The sequence below is a fragment of the Sphaerodactylus townsendi genome, linkage group LG01, assembly GCF_021028975.2.
Source record: "Sphaerodactylus townsendi isolate TG3544 linkage group LG01, MPM_Stown_v2.3, whole genome shotgun sequence".
Taxonomy (NCBI): Eukaryota; Metazoa; Chordata; class Lepidosauria; order Squamata; family Sphaerodactylidae; genus Sphaerodactylus; species Sphaerodactylus townsendi.
Window position 1 is genome coordinate 105,868,287 of NC_059425.1, and position 21,951 is coordinate 105,890,237.

The following is a 21,951-nucleotide window of genomic DNA, read 5'->3' on the forward strand; positions in this document are numbered from 1 at the left end:
AGAACTAAAAACAGCTATACAGAAGTACTGCAGTCTTTCTTGAACTGTGCAAAGATGGCAGCTGATAATGCTGTATCACATCTTCATTCAATCCTCATCGGAACATCACTTATAATTGTTGACATTGAAACAAAAGCAGTTGTCCTTTCGTGTACCAAGCACCCATCACCTGAAGCTAGTGACCCACATGCAGGAACCTAACTCACCCACAGAAATAGTGTTCCCTTCTTAACAAAAGAGGCAGTTGAAGCATGTTTTATATTTTGAGCTCAGCAGTCAAATGAGTCATACCCTTGATGTCAGAAAGCTTCTATTTTCTTGGTTTCAGCAAGCCAGTGTATCATTACTAGCGTTAGCAGACACTATTGTAGGAAGTTGGGCAGGGAAACATAATGAATGCTCCCAGTGTGTACAGCTTTTAAACCATGCAGAACTAAATGAACTAGCCAAGCAGTCTGCAAAGGAGCGGCATGTTCAAGCTGCTTCGGTTCAAAAATAAGTCCTTAAGAGGTGAATGGCTTTTTTTTTTAGGGAAAAGAAGAACAAAGCTTCGTATTCATTTTCTTTGTTGGGGAACTGTATGCTTCCAAGAGCTTTACCATTTCTCAAACATCCATCAGGATTTAAGTGAGAAAGTGTTTGTTTCTTCAGTGAATAACCCAAAATCACAAACACTGGAGAGCCTTTCTCTTTGTATGCTGTAACTTATAGGTAGACAACATTTTTTGGCAGAGAGTCCGGATGTCTACCGCCAAAGGTATTGGTGTAATATTAAAAGGGGGGGAGGTATAAGGAGTATACACATTCACTGGGAACAAACAGAACCTCAGTGGCATTCCCACTGTTGTATGCTTCCATGCCAGAGGATTCCCTATCCCTGCTGTAACTTACTGTTAAGATCAGTGGCGTAACTAGGCAAACTGGAGCCCTGGGCAAAACCTGAGTTTGATGCCCCCCCCAGGCATTACTTCGCTCCAATGCAACGCCGCATCTGTAGCTACACCCAGTGGCGTGATTCAGGAACGAAACTGGAGTTTGGAGTGCCCCCCCATGGGACATGCCACCCTCCCCCACTCTGACCACGCAATGACCTTTTCCACCACGTTGTTTCACAGTCCCCATCACCTTCTACCACATGCCCCAACTCCCAAATCTGAGCCCAGCAATGGCCATGCCACACAGCAGAAATAATTTTTTTGAAAAACATTTTTAAAATGCTTTCCAAAATGTTTTATTACCGCATTTTATGAAAACTTATTTATGGTGTTTGTATCCCAGAAGTACCCCCAATTGGGGAAACAGCATCACTTTCATAATGTTTCCAAAGTGAGGAATCTGGGCTCCCTAGTTTGAAAACAAGTGATGCTGGAATCCACCCCTCAAACAGCATCATTTTCTAATGAATTAAGTTTTAAACTAGGGAGCCCAGATTCTCCTTTTTAAATCTACCTTAAAGGGAGAATCTAGGGTTCCCAGTTTAAAAACAACGTCTAGGAAGTGATGCTATTTTGGGGTTGGATGATTCTCCCCCACCCTCGAAAGAACAGTATACACTCTTGCAGTAATGTTTTAAACCTAGGGACCCTCAGATTCTCCCCTTTAAATCCACATGTCAAAGGCGTGGGCAAGGGATTAAAAGAAAGGAAAATCTGGGAAATTTGAAGACGTGGCCTGCTGCTTTGGCAGGGGTTCGACATTGTTAGGCTAGCTTAGCACCAAACTTTCAGGGTATCTTTAGGGAGACTTCTGAATGAGTACCACCCAGGTTCTGGTGAAGTTTAGTTTCAGGAGTCCAAAGTTATGGACCCTCAAAGGTGTAGCCCCCATCTTCTGTTAGCTCCCATTGGAAACAATAAATGGGATGATAGGGCACCCCCCTTTGGGGAGTCCATAGCTTTGGACCCCCTGACCAAACTTCATCCTAAAATTCCTGGGTGGTATCAGTAAAGAATTCTCCTGATGATATTCCTCCCAAGGTTTGGTGAAGTTTGGTTCAGGGAGTCCCAAAGTTATCGACCCTCAAAGGTGTAGCCTCATCTCCTATTAGCTCCCATTGGAAAGAATGGGGGATGGAGCACCCCCTTTGGGAGTCCATACCTTTGGACTCCCTGAACCAAACCTCACCAAACCTGGGTGATAGCATCAGGAAAGTCTCCCAAAACATCCCTGAAATTTTGGTGCTGCTAGCCTAAAAACTGCACCCTCTGCAGGCCAAAAATGGAAAAACACTGAAAATACAAAAAATCCCACAAACAAACCTGCGCCCCCCACAGGGCAACTGCCCACTTTGCCCAATGGGAGGAATGCCTCTGGTTAAGATAGATACCTTTTGTCACCTCTCTGAAGCCTCAGTCCTCATTATGTAACTTAGCTGCCTGTAACCATGCATTACTGTTTTGCATAGATGAAGAGTACTTTCATTTCCCTGTGCCTCAATATGTAGAAATTACCTTTGTTGTACTCTGCATTAACAAAATAGACTAAAGAGCCTGTGAAATGTATTTTGTAATAGCAAAATTCTTCTTTCCTCAGACCCTATCAAATTACTGAAATCAGTTTTCTGGCTGACATACTCATGTACCTTTTCCGGTTCTGACCATACCTGTTCTTATACAGGTCAAGCATCAATGGAAGACTAGAAACTCACTTGAGTGCTATTCCAAACACTGCTCCAAACACACTGCATGTAATCCAAGGGCAATAATGAGAGGATGAGACATCCCCTTGTGAAGTCTCACCCCAACACTCTTTTGCAGGCAGGGGAATGGACAATAGCTGCAACAGGAAACCACAAAGGTGACCCTACCCCCATCTTACCACTTCACTGAACAAAGTTTATTTATTATAGGTTTAAATACTGATACCCCATTAACATAAGGAGAAAGCAGGGGATAAAAACAAACTCTTCTTCATTGTCTTCTTCAAAGAGTCACTTTATCTTCTAAATTCAATAACATACAACTCTGAAAGAGACCCAATTTTTAAGCAAAAGTCATATTCCAACATCCATGTGTATGTCTACACCATCAGTTGGCACAAAAATATACAACGTGGAATTCAAAGTACCTAATTAAAATGTCCAATAATTTTAGAACAGTACTTCAATCAGAAGGCCATTCAGCTCATATGTCTTCAAAATCAACAACATGAGAATTCCAACTCCTGGAATCTACGTTGGACACTCCTGCAGTCATAAGACATTTATAAGACAGAGATACGAGTTCTGAAGTTCTGCCAATGAGGTTCTGAGCACTGACAGTGGCTTCAACAGCAAATGCTCCAATCTGTGGCTGCATTCCAAGAAACTGGCTCCCAGTGTGGTAACTTATATGATCAAATCCTCACTCAGTAATGCATAATTTTGGGCTAGTGCTTCTTTCTCAGCCTAATCTATTTCACAGAATCTTTGATAATAATAAAATGGGACTTACTATCCTGAGCTCTTAAATAATAATAATTGCTAGTAGTAGTAGAATTAACAACAACAATAAAATCAGCAGGAAGAGATGGAAATATTGGGCATAGTTTTCCTAAAAGATACTGCACAACTAGTGTGAGAAACTTTATTCTTAGATTTGAAATAAGCACAGACACAATGATCTCAATTATTTTAATACAGATAAATCACAACCAAAAAACTTAACACCACACAAAAATGGCATCATAACCAATTATTTTAAATTTCATCAACATTCATTTGTTATGTACATATTCTCTCCTCTGCAAAAGTGCAATCCAAAACTTTTTTCTTTCTTTTTTTTAATAAAAGGCTTTTTTGACAAACGTAGTGGGGCAGGCTTCAAATGTAACCTCACAACACTTTGCCCTTGAATACCTCGTACAATAAAATCAGAGATAAATGAAAATAAATTTAGTACATGTCTTCCTATCAACAAAACACACTGACAGAATCACACGTTGCCTCAAACCTTGCTCTCAAAACCCCACACATTTAGATGCTAGTTACTAATAGACCAGTGTCCCAAACAGATTCTTAAAACATTTAAACTCCATGTTGGATTGTGGCCACAAAATGCAATCCTAGAGGACACCAAGCTGCCTGTGGTCCATTAATTTAAGTTCCTTGGTGCTTAATTGTTTTGCTTTACATTTTCCTCCCTAGGAACTGTATTTATAGATTTATTCACCTTTTTAATATACCTCTTAGCAGCCAGATAGGATCCATTCCTTTTTGCTAGGAGACATGGGGGCACCAAAAGTTCAATTTTCTGTCATCCTATTATCTTTAAACATTTCTCCACAAATCCCTTGATGAATAAAAGAATCACAGTGTCTGGAGAAAAAGGGACATGAGAGAATTTGAAAGTTCTGGTGCTATTTTTCTATTGCACACTGAAATGAATAAATAGGGGAGAAGAAAGATTTCTGAAATAGAGATCTGGCTCAGGCACCAGTACTGCCCATGTTATGATAACCTGGATCTTCCCCCTGAACTATATCCATTCCAAAGTGGCTTGGCTAGAATGAGATCATGCCTCCAGGCTAAAAAACTACGTACAGTCACCATACCCACACTTGGAAAATTATAAATCAACCCAAGCCAGGGAGTGCCCAGAGATTATTAGATTTTGGGGGGTGGAACTGATGTCATTACAGCTCTGGGATAATGCCAATGCAGATGAAGTTGGTATTTTGAAGACAGGGTTAGGGAGGGGGAAGGAGCGGGCCTCTGATCCTAGGACAGTTACAGAATGACTGCTTTTCCGGTAGAAATCTTGCTAAGAAAAAGCAGGATACAACTCTGTTGTGTTCTCTTTTTCATCTTAGGAACATTGCTTTCTGCACAAAAATGCAGGACACAGCATTGCTAAGGTCAAAGGCAATATGCAAAAGACATGCTCCTCAGCTGACAGGTCTCTTTTTCATCAGAAATTAAATGTTGAATGGAGATAGAAATGACACACTACCATCACACCAGATGCTCAATCTGGATGCAGTTTACGGGCTACTAGCTGGACATCCCTGCTTAAGTATTATATGAAGCAATATAATTTGAAAACCAGTTGAATTTAACTAGGTACAGATTGTGGGTGATCTTCTTTGGAGACTCATCTATGTTTTCCAGCTCAGCTAATTTCAAAGTAAAAAATATATATCTGGATGATAATAGAACGCTACATGTTTTTTAAATCAATAGAATGAAAAATGGATTCAAGCAACTGTATATATTTTTTTCTTTACAAAATAATGAAATACTTTAGGTGCAATGTTATTTTCATATCTGTTGTACACAAAGCCCGTATATATTTTTTTGTGTGGAAATACGTTAATATGCCTTGTTGTATAGTACTCTTGATTAGGTCTCTATCATTTTAAAATGAAACCTTTAAGAATCACTGGAAGTCATTCTGCCTATACTATTTTGCTACACAGACATACCAACATAATTACGCAGACAGATCTTGGCTATTATAGGAACACCCTAATCCAAAGGTTATAAAGTGGCAGCTCCGGGCACATATAGAGCTCCACTTTCTTCAACCCTGTCAAACTTTGACTTCTAGGCCATAATCGTAATATGTCTTTTAATAGAGGCAGAATAAACTCTGGCACTAATACCTTAACCCTGGCCTGAATCTCCCTCACCACTGATATTTGTAGCTTTAGAAGCTGAATGCTATCTTGATTAACAGTGCTATTCTTATACCCTTTTCAGCCCCACAGACTTACAAGAGTGTGACTCTGTTTAGAGTTCAGATTATTTTAAAGTAAGGCTTAGCTTCTAGAGGCCCTACACCTAAGCCTGGTGCCAACTCCAAAATGCCCTATCATACTCCCAAGGCCTGCTTTTGAAGTACGATAGGGCAAGTTTGGCCACCAGTTCCCATATGGCATTCCCCAAAATATGGTTGCTTACCAGAGCTTTGAATGTACTAGCAGCAGAAAAGGGCAGGAGCATCCGCAGCACATGGGATAAAGCAAGCACCATAAATATTCGTGAACTTAAACTAAAAAAACGCACAAGGGCTTAAAAATAGCACCTTAATAAAAGAGACGCAAACCCAGAAGGAACTGCAAACTACAAGCAGTGAAAAGTATGGATCTAGGACTTCACTCCGCCTATGTAAAAACATGAGAGCAACATGATTTGAAATTCATGCACAATGCCTAATTGTGAGCAGTAGGCAAATTAGAAGATCAGGGGAACCTGAAAATGCTTTTGCATAAATATCTAGTTTAGCTGAACACAACTAAATATATAGTTGCTAAGAGTACAGGTGACCTGTTTTTAACATTTTAAAATAGTATTTTAGAAGATAAAATTCTAAGCAGCTGTATTTTTATTGCAAACACATGGTGCTTTGTAAGCTTAACAAGCAGTTAAAGATCTTGCAGGGACAGGACTTTGTAACATTAAACTTGGGTGCTTTATGAGTTTTGCATTGTTGTTTTTTGCATTCTTTTGTGAAAGTACAACTCATTTTATATTTCTACTCGCAATAAGTACAATGGAGTATTCTCTATGCAGTGGGCATGAGAGCTAGGAACAATTAAACCTATTAATTTCAACATGGCTTAAGTGCAAGTACATTGGATTGTGGCCAGTGTCATATTCTGGTCTGTAGAAAATAATTTTAATAATTCCACTCAGAGTCACCTTAATGGCTGTCCCCCCCCCCCCCCCATCACTCTCTAAGCAGGCCTCTCATCACCTAACACCAAGGAATTGTGCTGGAATAATTTAGGTCCACCTAGATAGTATGGTATTGCCCCCTCTAGTTTTATCGCAGTTTCATGCATATAAATATGGATAAGGAAACTATATAAGAAAGGAGTAACAACCAAAAACATCTTAAATTACTTGGGAGCAAAAAAATCAATTTGTTCAATCATTTTTAGTCTACTAACTCCAAATTAAATGTGATGGATGTTATGGGTTTTCTGGGCTGTGTGGCCACGGTCTGGTAGTTTTTGCAACTTACGTTTTGCTCACATCTATAGCAAAAACTATCAGACTACAGCCACACGGAAAACCCAGAACAGCCAGTTGGTTCCAGCTGTGAAAGGCTTCAACAATATGTTAACTGTGATGATTTACAAAAGTAAAAAGTGTCATTTTAAAACAGATATAGGAAAGGAGGAACCAACTGTTTTAAAATAACTTTCTTGAGATTACCTAGATACACATATGCACACATAAAAACAACCATACACACCATACATATCCCTACTTTGATAAGACCAAGAAGAATTCTAAACCTTTTACTCCAAAATGCAGTCCTTCCCACATCTATCATCCTTCACAGCAAACTGCTTTGAAAGCCACAGGAATTTCAAAAGTAGGATGTAATGTGGCATTCAGAGAAAAAGAGTTTTGCAAATCCACCTGGATTTAGAAGTCTTCCAAAAATGTAAACACCACCAGGAATTCCTAAAATGTCTTCCAAAAACGTAAACAACTCCATGGATCTCAGACCATAACTTTAATCTGCACTAAATCTATTAGGCCAATTTATGAATGGGTCCACACAAAGGTGACAGGTTTGTTTGACTCAGCAAGCGTTTGGGGAATTTTTGCACTATTCTTGAACAGCTGACACCTCCCAGGTAGACATTATGATGAAAGTTCCAGCTACAAGTTTCAATTATGTAAGGCATCACATTTCAAGCAAATTTAAGATGGAAATTACACTTGAAAAATATCAAACACAAAGTATTCAGCAATGCCTTAATTTGCTTCTTCATTACTCAGGGTAGAAATTTTATGCCTGGAGCAATGAAAGTGTTTATGCTAAAATAATTCCCCAAATTCTATATGATACTGGGGTTTTGATTGATTTGGTAGATGAATCTATTGACCAACTATTAATACAATTTCTCTGCATAATATCTGGCATGTCAAAATGTGTTTCTGGGGTAGAACTTATCAGAAATCAGGAGCTTATCAAGACCTCTATCAGAAATCTCTAGAAACTTTAACACAGCAAAGATAGTTTTTGCTACATCGAAAAATGATTATGGCTCATGAGGGCTGTTAAGCTTTATTAGAAAAAAGTCTTCCTGGGGAAAAGGTCATTGTAAATACGATGCAGTTGTTGGGTTTTAATCCAAATAATGCATATGAAATAAAAGTAATAAAGTCAGTTGTAACATTCTCTGCTTTTAGAAGTACATGGAGAGAGGATGTTGTGTGTTGTTCCGCGGCTGATCTTGGCTTAAAACTCCTTGATTCCTAATCTAAGGCTGATTCTGCATGGGCCAAAAACAGTGGTGTGTAAGCGGTGTGAAAACAGTATAAACCCTTTTACACCGTTTTAAACCCTTTTACACCGTTTTCACACCATTTTCACACCGCTGTTTTTGGCCCATGCAGAATGAGCCAAAGATATCTTTTGTTACTAATGGTGCCTCAATACTGAAGGGTGTTTTTTGCTGACTAGGTTAAACACCTTTCCTTCAATGGTCACGAAGGGCTGTTACGCAGGTATTCCTTATTTGAGTAGAAAATGTAAATGTGGGGATGGTCAAATTAAGACTTTGAAACAAATTCTTTTGTTCTGTTGTTTTTGGAAGGATTTGATAAAGAAATCTTCAGGGCAGTTTGCATTTTATAAATCAGATATTTCTTTGCAGAAACTAATTCAGATGTTAATATTTGAGAAAGATAAAAGGATTGTATCATTAGTTGAAAAACTTCTGCCTGCAGTAAACATAAAGCGGGTAGAGGGCTGTTTTAAGTGTGAAGCAGTTTGTGGCCAGCTAGCCATTAAAGAAATACAATTTAAGTAAGTTTTGTTCTTTAAAAGGTTTGTTCCCTGGCCTAGTACTCACATGTGATAAAGAAATCATCTCCCCATTTTGTAAAATACACAGTGGCATTCCAAACAAGTAAATCTATTCAGTCCAGGGAGCCACTTCAAAGATGATCATTTGCTTTGCCCATCACTTACTGCAGCGAGAGACAAGGGTCACCCAAACACAAAAGGAAGCAAAAGACGTTCTCCAATTCAGGCACCCCTTGACAGCCAGTCTGAAATGAGCTCCGTGGTCCTTCTGAGCTTCAACAGCACCTACAAAGCATCTGAAATTACATATCTGAAGTTCTCAAGCTTGTTTTGGTGGAAGCAACTTCCTTGCTAGAATTAAAATGTTAGTGGAAACAGTATGATCTGTCAGTGAGGATAGCTTTGATTATCAAATATATATTCCAGGAAGACGCTATGCAAAAATAAGGGTGTTTTTTTTAGAAAAACAAACAGTGCATTTTCTGACACAGCATTACATTCATTTGTCATAATGGTTAGGTTTACCTCAACAGACTCTCATATATCTGCTACTACCAAGGCCTGATTTTGCTCCCAGGGTGGTGATAATGGCAAATTCATTATCGAGTAACAACTTGGGGTTTTATCATACAAGGGAGGCCACCAGAGGTTTGCTGAAAAACAGCAATGCCATGGAACAGGTGGAACCATAACTACCCAGTCTGATCACCGACCTCATCCAAGAGCTGCAAGTCTGAATGAACAAAAAGGTTCTCAGCATGAACTGTAAGACCAGCTTGTAGATCAAACAATGGAAAAATACCCCAGGTTACATCCTTTAGAACATCATATCCCCTCATTAACCCCACACTATGCTAAAATGTAGAATCAGCTTTTGTGGATCAAGGGCAAACATAAACAGTGAATGCTCTTCAGTGGGGATCCAATCACCACATTCAACTGAGACACCATCTACCTGGACAGGCAGCCACAAGAGGTCCCATCCAACTGTTCCGAGCCATTTATGAATGTTTCTCCTCTCTTCATGACATTTTCTATTTCAAACCAGATATTAGTTTGTCCACTGCCTCTCCATAGCATCTCCTTCTCTGTCCTAAATAATGTTTTAACAAAGACAGAATGACATTTTCTTTGTTGTTTGGGCAAATGTTGGCTGCCTCAACCCCTGCCTTCACTGAAACTGTGCAAGATGTGGCAAGATGACCATGGTCTTAATGACACGCATCTACATAGGAACACATGTACACAAACACACAAAGCTGCTGAACTTCCTTTCAATTAGAAATTAGGTTTTTTTCCCTCCCATCACAGAACAGACCTTATAAAAGATATGTAAAATAAAGAAACAATACTCATAAAATAGCTATTACTATGGCAAAGCTTTTGTCAATAAGCCTCCAATACTTTAAACGACGAGAATGGCTTCACAAAATGGTAGTCCAAGTTTCCACAGTGCGGACACTGTTGAACATTGCTGTATTCTGAGAAATACTGCATCCCAATACGTACATCTATAACAGGTTTCCCACAGTGTTTACAGTTCAGTCGTGCCTGTAAAGGGGGAGGGAGGGAGGGAGGGGAGAGAGAACACAAAGATATTTCATTCTCAATTGCTTCTGTTGTTCATCAGACTGTATCTCAAAGACATCTTAGTCTCGTATGCAACATTCAGTTAAATAGGGAATGGGGGCTGGAATCTCATTTTGAATTTGGGAAGGCATTTCCGAATACGTAATGCTTGTATTCAGCATCAAGTGTGATGGACATCCAAGGATGACATTAGGCATGTATTTCTTTTTAAAATTAAAAAAAATCTCTAAAGGAACAAACAATTTGGATGTTGCTTCTCAAGAGTGTGTTTGTTTTAAAAAACAATCAACAATCCTGCTTCAATGCATGTGAACCTTTCATATCTGCCTATCATCTGTCTGCACAGATTTGTCGCCAAGGTCCCTAAAGTAAAATAATCAAACCCACGGACTCTTGAGGTATTTTTATGTATATTTCATCGTAACCTTGGTCCTACTTCAACCAAAGCACATTGGTAACTGATCAGAACCCTTGTCCACAACATTTAGTTTTCCATATGGAAGAATTATTTGTATATAGGAACATTCAGTTGTGTGAGCCTGATTTGTAGTGATAAAGCCCAGACACACGTTTACTACTCAATGAAAATTAGACCACTAAAAGTGGTAACGGGACACATTCATTTCATTGTAAACAAATCCTTATGCTGAAGACAATCCACTCACTCAGGGATAAACTGGGTGCTAAAATAACTGCTGGCACACAGCAAGTTCTCTTAATTAGAACTAATGTAAATGAATTAGTAGTAAACAGATTCTTCACCCAACACCCATTTGGCTCTGAAAGCAGCATCAACTATGAGAACTGCTGGTTAACTGAAATGGTAACTGCTAATTGCTGACTTAGAGCACAAAGAGTGCAATCCCATACAGCTACCTCATTCTAGCACAGTGTAATTCTGCACAATGCTCTAAATTGCAGGATCCCTAAAACAGATACTGAAAAAGACAAGCAGGGGTACAATTTCGATTCCAAATCCAGTTCTCGTTCCAAACAAGCACCCTGCAACAGGATTTTGTACTTACTGAATGAGGATTCAAGACATTACTGAAATTTAGTAGGCTACATTCAAAATCAATTTAATGGGGCAAGAGAACTGCTGATTGGAACTGTAATCCTAAATTACATATCTGGAAGTACCTTTAAATTCAAATGGATTTAGAACACAGCTAAAAGAGATACTGGAAACTCATAATCTGATTTTCCACCTCTGTAAATGCCTTTAAGTAGCACTTGAGGGGTGCCCCAAATTGGCTCAGTATACAGAGATGGCAGTTACTCCCTTTCCGCCCCATATACTACTTTCCCTTCGTAAATGTCACCCCCAAATTGATATTTGCCCTGATAATGAAAACATACAGATTTCATGGATTAGCTTTGGTGGAAACACAGCAAAAATTCACAATAGCTAACAGGCCAAGGAGCAATTACTAGTAAAAGCATAATGGTGCGATAACGTTGACCTTGTGAGACAATTTTTGCTAATTTAGGTCATTAACAATGCAATCCCAAACAGTGTTACACCCTTTCTATATCCGCTGAAGTCAATGGGCTTAGAAGGGTGTAATTTGTACAGGGTTCCACTTTAAAGAATGTAAGAAATGAAATATTATGTATCTATGAAGTATAACATGTTGCTGCTAAGAGATTTTGTATTTAAATATTTTTACTTCACACTGCAAGCTGTGAAAATTCTGGCTAGTGTGATTCAATTTTCTACAATTACAGTTTCTCATTAAAATATGACATGACGCCATAAACACTTCCAGCTTTAAAACATTTATAATAAAAACACATTTTAATATTGATAACAATTTCCTACACATCTTCAAAGAATTACATCTCCCTAATGAACCCTAGCAACCACTATCACCTCTGCAATTTTATTGGCATTAGACTAGGGTCAGAGGTTATGGCTGTATGGTGAATGTACCCTTAAACTGAGGAGTAGTAACTAATGATAGCCAAATAAAAAATAAGTTTTGAAGAAAGTAAAATCAGCACTTTTGAGAACCCTGACAGATAACCCAATCCTTAGGGGCACCTAATTAAGTTTGTGGGCAATAGGTACAGGGCATTTCTTTACTCACCAAGTAATCAGATTGTGAAATTCACTGCCAACAGAGGACATGATAGCCATGAGCATAGAGAACTTTATAGGGGGGTTAGACATATACATGGAGGATAGGTCCATCAATTACATGGTGACTGAAGGGAGCCTCTATCTGTAGATATCCCTCTGTAAGAGAACTGCAATTCATGAGTCAGCAACTGAATGTCCTGGAAGGTTAAAATGTTCCCTTGCTATACTCTGTTCCACAGAAAGATGTTAGTTTGGTCAGTAGAGGTGCAGTGCTTGAAAAAGTTACTGTACATACTCGTGTATAAGTCGACCCACATATAAGTCGAGGCACCTAATTTTACCACAAAAAACTGGGAACACTTATTGACTCACATATAAGTCGAGGGTGGGAAATGCAGCAGCTACTGGTAAATTTCAAAAATAAAAATAGATACCAATAACATTACATTAATTGAGGCATCAGTAGGTTAAATGTTTTTGAATATTTATTTCAAAGAAAAACAGTAAACTAGCTCTAGAAGTGGAAAAGAGGGTCAACAAGAACAATATGGTCTCAACTTTAAAAGTACAAAAACCTTAGCTCAATCAGCAACCAAGCTAAAACACAAGAGTTAAAATTCTTCAAAACTGGATTCCTCCTCCTCATCTGTATGTCCAAATGTAACCCAATTTAGATTTTAAGAGGGATATTATCAGAAATGAAAAATCTACTATTAGCTTCCATTGTAAACAATGGGGGATGGGGCACCACCTTTGGAGGTCAATAACTTTGGATCCCCTGACCCAAACTTCACCAAACCTGGCTGGTATCATAAAGAGACTCTCCTGATGATACCAGCCAGGTTTGGTGAAGTTTGGTTCAGAGGGTCCAAAGTTATGCAGCCTCAAAAGGGTAGCCCCATCTACTATTAGCTCCCATTGAAAACAATGGGGAATTGGGGCACCTTCTTTGGGGGTCCATAACTTTGGACCCCCTGAACCAAACTTGGCTGGTATCATCAGGAGTGTTGTCTGAGGGTACCCTGAAATTCTGGTGCCGCTAGCATGAAAACTGTGCCCCCTGCTGACCAGAAAATAAAAAACACAAAAAATTTAATGACCCGCATATAAGTCGAGGGGAGCTTTTTCAGCATTAAAAATGTGCTGAAAAATTCGACTTATACATGAGTATATATGGGTATATGCTTTTGCATTCGAATATAGTTGTGGGAAAAAATATGGCAGTTATCATTTTTATGCATTTCCTTTGTCAAAACCATTATTTTGTGCATTACTGAACATGGTACTTTGATACAATAGCATTTATGCCAAAATGTATTTTTACTTTTAAAAGGATGAGGGGAAGCAAGGCTAGGTATGCACTAGGATCCAGGTGGAGGATTCTACAGCAAAGAAGATGTGGCATGTTGAGTTCTGTGGTGGAGGAATAGACAATTTACTATCATCTTTATGTGGAAAATAGTATAGTTTTTTTTAATGTTGACATAAGAAGACACAGCATTCAAAACCAGTGGGAGGACATTTTAACCTTCCAAGTCATTCAGATGCTGATTTAAGAGTTTCTCTGAAAAACAGATTTCAAAGGGAGACTAGAGAGACTGATGAATTATCACTGAATAGTGGACTGAATAGAGGCCTAGGATCCCTGTCTCGTTACTAATGCTGATTTCTCCATGCTTACTACCCCTCTACATATCATACCTAATCCAACCATGCCTGCCATTGTCATTTACCTGGGCTATTGCCATTGGGTGTCTGAATTCACTCTTCTCTACTTAAGGACAGATGGATTCCCATTCCAGTTGTATTTGAGAAGTGAGCTTCATACCACTCATGTCTCAGCATTAGTAAAAGATGCTAAAGTTCTGATATTTTTTCCTCTGCTGTAACTTTTCATTTCCTATTTGAATACACTGGCAACAGAGCAATCCAGTTATACAAACAGCACAATTCTTCCATAAAACCTATTATTATCAATTATGTCCCTTATGACTGACCATTCATAGCTTCACCATATATTTTTCTCTGTGGAGCTCAGCTCTGCATCTCTGACTATTAGGAACATGAACAGGACACATGTCTTGTGCCAACTTAAATCTACATATATTACTGAATTAGTAATATATTAATCTTTGTCTATTGTTTTATGCACAAAGGAACACTACATTCAACTAGAAATTAGGATGAACTTCTGCTTTCTGCAAACCGATGCAGTAACAATACTCATTAAATACACAGTGGTATAATATGATAATAAAAAGTTTTTATTTATATTTGATTGGTACCCCACTTCTGGATCACAGTTCTCCAAGAAGTTCATAATATTCACAAATTTACAGGTCCATTTAACCCAGCACTTTCTATTCTGACTGGAAGAAGTTTTCCAGGATGCCCTGGGAAGGTTTACTCCCAGCCTTGCAACTTTCCACTGGAGATGCCAGAGACCAAAACAGTGACCATTAACATGCAAGACATGAGCTCTATTTGAAGCTATTTTTCTCTCAACTTGACAGTTACAAAACTGGAATGAACTTCCTTCCGTCCTCCATATCTTTGCTACTATAAAATCTGACATATATATCTGAGAAAATGGAAAGCACCCATTTGTACTGTATCTGGTGCACAAAACTATTAGTCAGATGTTTCCTCTTTTTGAGTAAAAGTAACTGGTGAAAAGTCAGATAAAGAATGCAATTCTAAGTCATTAACTATGATCCCTGTTTTTCCTGGACTGCATACATTGCCATATTGCTCAACTACATGGCCAAAAAACTGATATTTCTCTGGTTATTTTCTTTCTTCAAGTCACTTCTCAATGGATTCCATGTGGAGGACCATTTAAAATTGACTAATTGGAATAAGAACTTATTGATAATACTAACCTGACAACAGGGAGAAGCGGCTAATATATCGTAAGTGTACATGGTGCCTAGTTGATGCCAGCTTCCATCCCATCGGGACTTGCACTTTATGCAGATAATTTTGTGAACCCCTTCTAAACAGTCTACACAAACTGCATAGAGGTGCATAAGCCTTCCTGTAGAGAGGAAAACAAACATTATTAAAGGAAGGAGAGATTACCTAAACTTATATTATGCAGCGAGCAGCAGAACATTATTAATACCACAAGAAATGTTGTAACTGATTTTAGTTAGAACACTGAAGAATACAGCATCCGGATCAGAAAGCAGAGATGTGATTTTGATGATCTCCTGTCAGACTGCAAAAAACAAAACAAAACACTTTTGCATTTGTATGATAATAGTTACCACAGATCATTTTTGAAAGATTCATGAAAGTATGTGTATGAATGGCCAGCAAGGTGGAGTGGTCAGTGTCACACTGCCATGGAGCTCGATGGGTTGGGCAAGTCACAGCCTCAGCCTAATCTACTTCACAGGGTGGTTATGAGGAAAACGTAGAGAAAACTGTGCCTGCCATATCTGCACTACTTGGAAGAACAGTGGGATAAAAATGTGATAGATTGACAGACAGACAGTTACTTGTTAACACAGCTAAAAATGAAACTTCTATATTCAAATCCAGTATACAGCATACCTCTGAGTAACAGAAACTGCAAACAACAGGGGATGACCGCTTGGAACAACACCTGCTTGCTAGCTTGCCGGGTTTATCTCACTGAGCATGCCAACTCATCTCATTGGCCAAACTGTAGAGAGCATGCTCTAATTCAGATGGTCCTTTTGGCACATATTCCATAAACAGGTATTATTTGTCAGATAGTAGCTGGATGCTTCAGTCATCAAAATAACATTTTAAAATGCTGCAAACCAACAGTAAGATACTCACAGGCTTCAATGGATTTAGGCCTGTATTGCAGTTCACCAGTCAACTAGGGTAGTGACACTATATTCTTGTGTAGCACCGAGATGGCCATTGTAGTATATTGATTAAATGACAGCCTGAAATCTAAGAGACATGGGTGCAAAGCTCACTTTTCTTTAACTGCAGCTACTTCACAAGACTGTTGTGAGGCTCAAATGGAGAAGGGAGAACCATATATAGTACCAGAGTTCCTTGCAGTAAGGACAGGATAAAATGGTAGGACATTTTAAAAGGCAAGCTATTCAGATACTCAGTTGATAACACTCTAAAAGGTACATGGGGGCAATATTTTTGTGACTAACAAACATATTTCTAGAGAGTTGCAATGCTTTATGAACCCAAGACCACAGTGAAAGGGTCCACTCTATCTTATGTTGCTATCACCATCAAAATTCTGTTCTGATAGACAAAAATCTAGCTATTTAAAGTTTCCACACTGTGTAAATACCACCATCTTTCCAAAGAGGCAAGCTTAAAGGCTATACGCAAGGAGTTTATCTGACAATCCCATTCAAGGGGGGGATCCACTAGAGAGAGGCATAGGGGTTGCACCTGTGGATTTGCCCTCACTGGGGCATGTGCAGCTGTCACGGCCCTCCTCAGCAGTGGGACGTGGTGCTGGATACCATGCCAGCATCCCTGTGCCCCCACAAGCATAGTGGAGGCAGTCCAGGGGCATGGCCAGGGGAAGAGCCAATGTTAGTCAGCTTCCTCCGGGCCACTGACCCTGTTGTGGCAGCAGACAGGGCTTCAGACTTACACCACCAAAAAACTTCCCAGTGGCAGGGAGGCTTTTTTACATTTTTACATTTTAAGCATCTCCACACCACCAGGAAGCCTTCTTGGGAGTGGTGGGCTGGCACAACCATAGCCAGGTACCCATGCCATTGGATGCAGCTGCTCATCTAATGTTATATGTAAATCTTTTAGACTATGGGATATATTTATCAATAACGAGTTCACAGATGTAGTTCAATGGGCTTAGATTGGAGCAACTTTGCCCAGGACCGAGTGTTAAAATAGTGGGTTATGACAAACAATGAGAAACATTTTGAAGTATATCCTGAGACTAAAAGTTTTGGTTCTCAACTTGCCTACTAAAGTATTCCTAGTCCCCTTGCCCACCTTGGCTCCACTTCTCACTGGCAATCCCTTACTTTACAACTACACCCTATCCTTGTTCAAGGGTCAGCAAAATATATACAAAGTATGGTGGAACAAAGGAGTTAGCAAAAAAATAAAAAGACTAGCCACACAAATGGCTACAAGAAAATATATTAGATCAATGCATAGATCAGGAAGACAAAAAAAGAGACAAAAAAAAAACCAATGCAGCAACCAAGAGCAAAAAGAAGTGAAAAATCATACACCACTATGCGCTGAAAAGAGCTGAAGAGAATACACAGTAACTGGAGAAACACAGTGAGTAGGTGCAGAATAATACAACAGGTAAATCCAAGTAAATATAAAGTCCTCCAGAGATTTTGTAGAATCTTCAAAAACAATAAGTAATACAACAAGTAAATCCTGGTAGGTCCTCCAAACACTGTGTAGAATCTTCAAAAACAAGACAGGACATTCTGGGTCTTCCCTGTTTCACAGAATCAAAGCTGCTTCATCAGATAGCAGTAAATATAGAGCCTGCCCAATAATGGGAGTATATAGCCAAAAAAATTAGAGGGCTAGTTCACAATCCCACATTCTAAAGAGGCTAGGCATATACAAAATCTTGTTAAGAAATGCTTTAGGCATTTATCAGGATGCTGTTTGTGTTCTCTTCAGTTCTTTTCAGCACATATTGCATGGTTTTTGCTTCTTTTTGCTCTTGGTTGTTGCATTGTTGGCTTTTTGCCTATTCTTTCTTATCTATGTGTTTGAGCTAATATATTTTCTTGTAGTCATTTGTGTGGTAGGACTTGTTCTATGGTTGCCAAACTCCCACTAGAGCCTTGAAATCTCCTGGAACTATAATTTACCTCCAGATGATAGTGATCCATTCCCTTGAGAAAATGGCTGCTTTGGACAGCGGACTCTATGGCATTATATCCCGCAGAACTCTTTCCCCTCCTCAAGTTCACCCCTAAAAAGCTCCAGGAAATGCCCACCCCTGAGTTGGCAACTCTACTGTTCTTACAAAATGAACTGAAAGCAGATGTTCAGTTCTAAGAACAGGTCTATCAGGATTCAAGTTGAAAATATGCTATGTCAACCTTGGGAAAATCCATATGTAATTATTTTTAAAAAAATTTAAAATCACAATTATAGTTAGCTATACTCAACACTTGGGTCAGAGTGGACTTTAAACCCAGACCCTGCTTAAATATTCTAAATCTTGAAATAACTGCTGAAATGGCAGGCCCAAAGGGTGACCTTACTTAATTTTTTAATTTAGAAACCACTCTCCCCAATCACGATTGCAAAACACATATGTAATTTTTTCTAAGCAATGACTATTATAGGCATACTTCCCATGTTTGTAGTACTAAAATACAAAATTAATTTAAATTAATCAAATGATTCCTTAAGTCATAGAAGTTTGGGCAGAGCTTGTGGCGTTTCCCCTAGCTACCCGGTGTCCTCAGGCGAGTGTGCCGTCCCTCTTTCCCTGACCTGGGGGTTGGATTCCCCAGACAGTGTTTCGTCTCCTTGGCCCCGAGGACCAAGAAATAATCTCACCCACAGGGCGCCTGCGTGAGTGTACCTCCTGGCCTTCCCCACACAGCCAACGCCCCCCTCTTAGCAGGTCTCTCCGCCTTCCTTCCCCTGACTGACTTGAGAGTTCACACCCTCCCTCTCTCTCTCTCCCTTGCTGCTTCACAGGGAGAGGAGTTTCCCGGGGTTTGGCTCTCCCCTGTTGCCTCACAGGGAGAGGCTCCAGGGTCCTCTTCCCTCCTTCCCACTTCCCACCATTGAGCTGTCCCTTTCCCTTGTCTGTTCACACCACCACGCACATTCTCTGCTGCTGCGGCAGCTCCTGACTCTCCGTTTCCCACTTCCTTATATCCCTTCTGCCTCTCATTTCTCTCCCTCGCCCCAGCTGCTTCTCCAGCCCATCTCCCACATCCGCCTCAGCTGCCTGGTCTAAGCTGCTTCTCCAGTCCATCTCCCACATCCAACTCAGCTGTGGGTGGGTGGGTCCTGCTGGACCTAAAACTCCTCTCTTCCCTGCCTTCCTCTTTGAACAAGGCCTCTAAATCCTCCACCGTCCCTGCAAGAGACTCCTCTGCAGCCTTCCCATCTACCACCGTGCCAGCCTGTGCATGACCCAGCGGGGCAAGTCCGGGAGCTGTGGCCGAGCCCGGACAGAGCTAAATTGAAATCATACAGGACATTAGTGCAAAAAGCACAGTCAGAAAGTACTAATATCAAGAAGCACAAAAACACTTGGTCCTAGCTCTATTTCAGGAAGGAAGGAAGATTTCTCACTACCAGGGCTGAATGCACATACAATACCAAAGCAGATGTTGGGCACATAACCAAAGAGCAGACTGACGGCTTTTCCACATGGGCTTTTAATAGGTTCTGATAGGTTTCACAGTGAAACCTATAGTTTAATCGGTTTCACAGTGAAACAGACTTTTCTCTGTGATACACCTCTGAAGATACCAGCCACAGATGCAGGCAAGACGTTAGGAACAAGATCCACCAGACTATGTCCACACAGCCCGGGAAACCCACCAGAACCACTTTGGGTTTTGTTTATTCCTAAGGTTTTTTCTGTTTCTTTTGAGACCCCTTTCCCCCTGATCTTTTTCTGGAAGCCAATTTCAAGTCCTGTTGCTTTTCTTTGTCTTTTCCACTTCCGCACACCTCCAGTCCACTTTTCAATGGGACTGATGTCATTGTAAAGCCACTCCCCCTCTCCCCGATTGCCTTGAAGACAAGTGGTTTCCTTTTTAAAAAATTGTGCTAAAATAGCAATATATTGATATCTTACTATAATGATAAGTCAAGCAGGCTCCCTGAATTTCCAACTTTCTTTTTTCCCCTTCTCTATGCCCTTCCCTCACTGAGACAGAAGGAAAAAATGCACAACTTCATAAGGGAGGGAGCTAGAGGCTTGTTTTTTTAACAAAAACTGGGAATTCAGAGAACCTGGTTTAACCTATCATTTCAGCAGGATATTGATATTTTAGTGCCATTTTTAAAAATGCAGCAATAATATTGACATAAGCATGTACACAAAATCAAAAGAGGAATCATGTGACACCACCAATGAAGACAACATCCTCCCTTGAAACTACTGATTATTGAAGGCATATGCCGAAGAAAATAAACTGATTCCACAACTATGAAAATGCAGAGGAGGGCAGATGTTTGAAAGACCGCTGCCCAAACTGATTTCAATGCTTGTTGATTGACTCCCAAGAAAATCAGAAGCAAATTAAGTGTGCAGAAAAGCCCTGAAATGTAGGGATGCGGTACATATTTCCACATACACTCACTCACTTAAAATGCATGTGGGGATTCAAATTCCAGCTTTCCAATTCAATATCTTGTTTAAAAGCTTCCCAAATCAAACACTGCTTATGCAAGAAAGTTTTGTCATCAGGGAGAAAGCTAGTTCAGCTGCAACATGGAACTTTCCACATGCAGGGAGATTACGCCACACAGTATGGGATGCTGAAAGGAGAGGGGAAATGGGTGAAATTTCCAGTACACACTCTCTCCCATCATCATCATCATCATCATCATCATCATCATCATCATCATCATCTATGTAGCTAATAGCAATGTCTGACTTCCATATGTTGATACGTAAATCCATGAATCAGGACCACACAGACGCTGAGCAGATTTTTCTGCAAACTTGGGGAATAGGAAGAAAAATTTAAAAAGTTTTTAAAAACTATACTGAGGGGTTAAATTCCCTCCATTTTTTAAAAGTTGTCTGCACGTGTACACACAATATACTTACCAGATGAACTAGCAGCTGCCGCCACAAGGATTCCACTCCAAATGAGGCTGCTATAGCAGAGTACACTGGAAGCTGCTCCGGACCCAGTTGCCATGGCAGTGGATACCAGTAGTGGCTCTGTGCCCAACCACAATGGAATCTAGAAGAGGCTCCAGGCTCAGCCACAGTGGGCACCAGGAGAGATTCCCAGCTCAGTTTCCATTTGCAGAACATTTTGGGAGCTGCTCTTGTCCCAGGTGCAATGGTAGAGGATACCAGGAGCTGCTCTGCGCTCAGAGCAGCTCCCAGGTGCTGTTGCTGCTGGGCTTAAGGTGCAGGGTAGAGCCTAGAGCCATGATGGGTTTGTGTGTGCGGAGATGGGATCCCCCCCCCTCCCAGTGAATCTCACAGGCCTTCCACTTGTCTATATGCTAGTAACTAGGTCAGCTAAATCTGAAAATACTTAAATCCAGGAACTGTAAGTGCAAATGGGCAAGACAGATCTTTCTAGAAATTTGAAAGGGGCTCCAAGTTAGAAGAAAAATATGAAAACTTTTTTTAAAATTGTGTTTTATAAATGCCTGAAAATGATAAAAGGATAATCTGTAGATTTAAGCAACACATTCTCTCCATGGCTGTTGCAATGTGGTCACAATATTCTAGGCAGGGTTTCTGGAAGTAAAAAGGCAGGGAGATTGGGCTGGGTCATTCCTAGGCCTATTATGGTCTTTGAGGGAGGATGGCCTGGAGTTATGCCTGGCTAAGGTTATCCAGGCTGGGAAATTGGG

General features: G+C 40.0%; 1 protein-coding gene across 2 annotated transcripts in view; it reads right to left on the reverse strand.

The window, feature by feature from the left end:
• Positions 1–3,596: 3,596 nt before the first annotated feature.
• The window catches only part of HECA (hdc homolog, cell cycle regulator), a 34,433-nt gene continuing 16,078 nt past the window's right edge, over positions 3,597–21,951 (reverse strand). The window contains exons 3-5 of one of the 2 annotated variants that reach the window (XM_048489620.1): positions 15,303–15,457; positions 10,257–10,298; positions 3,597–9,043 (exon numbers count right to left, since the gene is read on the reverse strand). In XM_048489620.1, coding sequence (XP_048345577.1) covers positions 9,023–9,043; positions 10,257–10,298; positions 15,303–15,457 — 218 coding nt within the window. In that variant the 3' untranslated portion in view covers positions 3,597–9,022. Of the gene's footprint in view, positions 10,299–15,302; positions 15,458–21,951 lie in introns of both variants that reach the window. The other variant, XM_048489613.1, reaches the window with a different exon arrangement.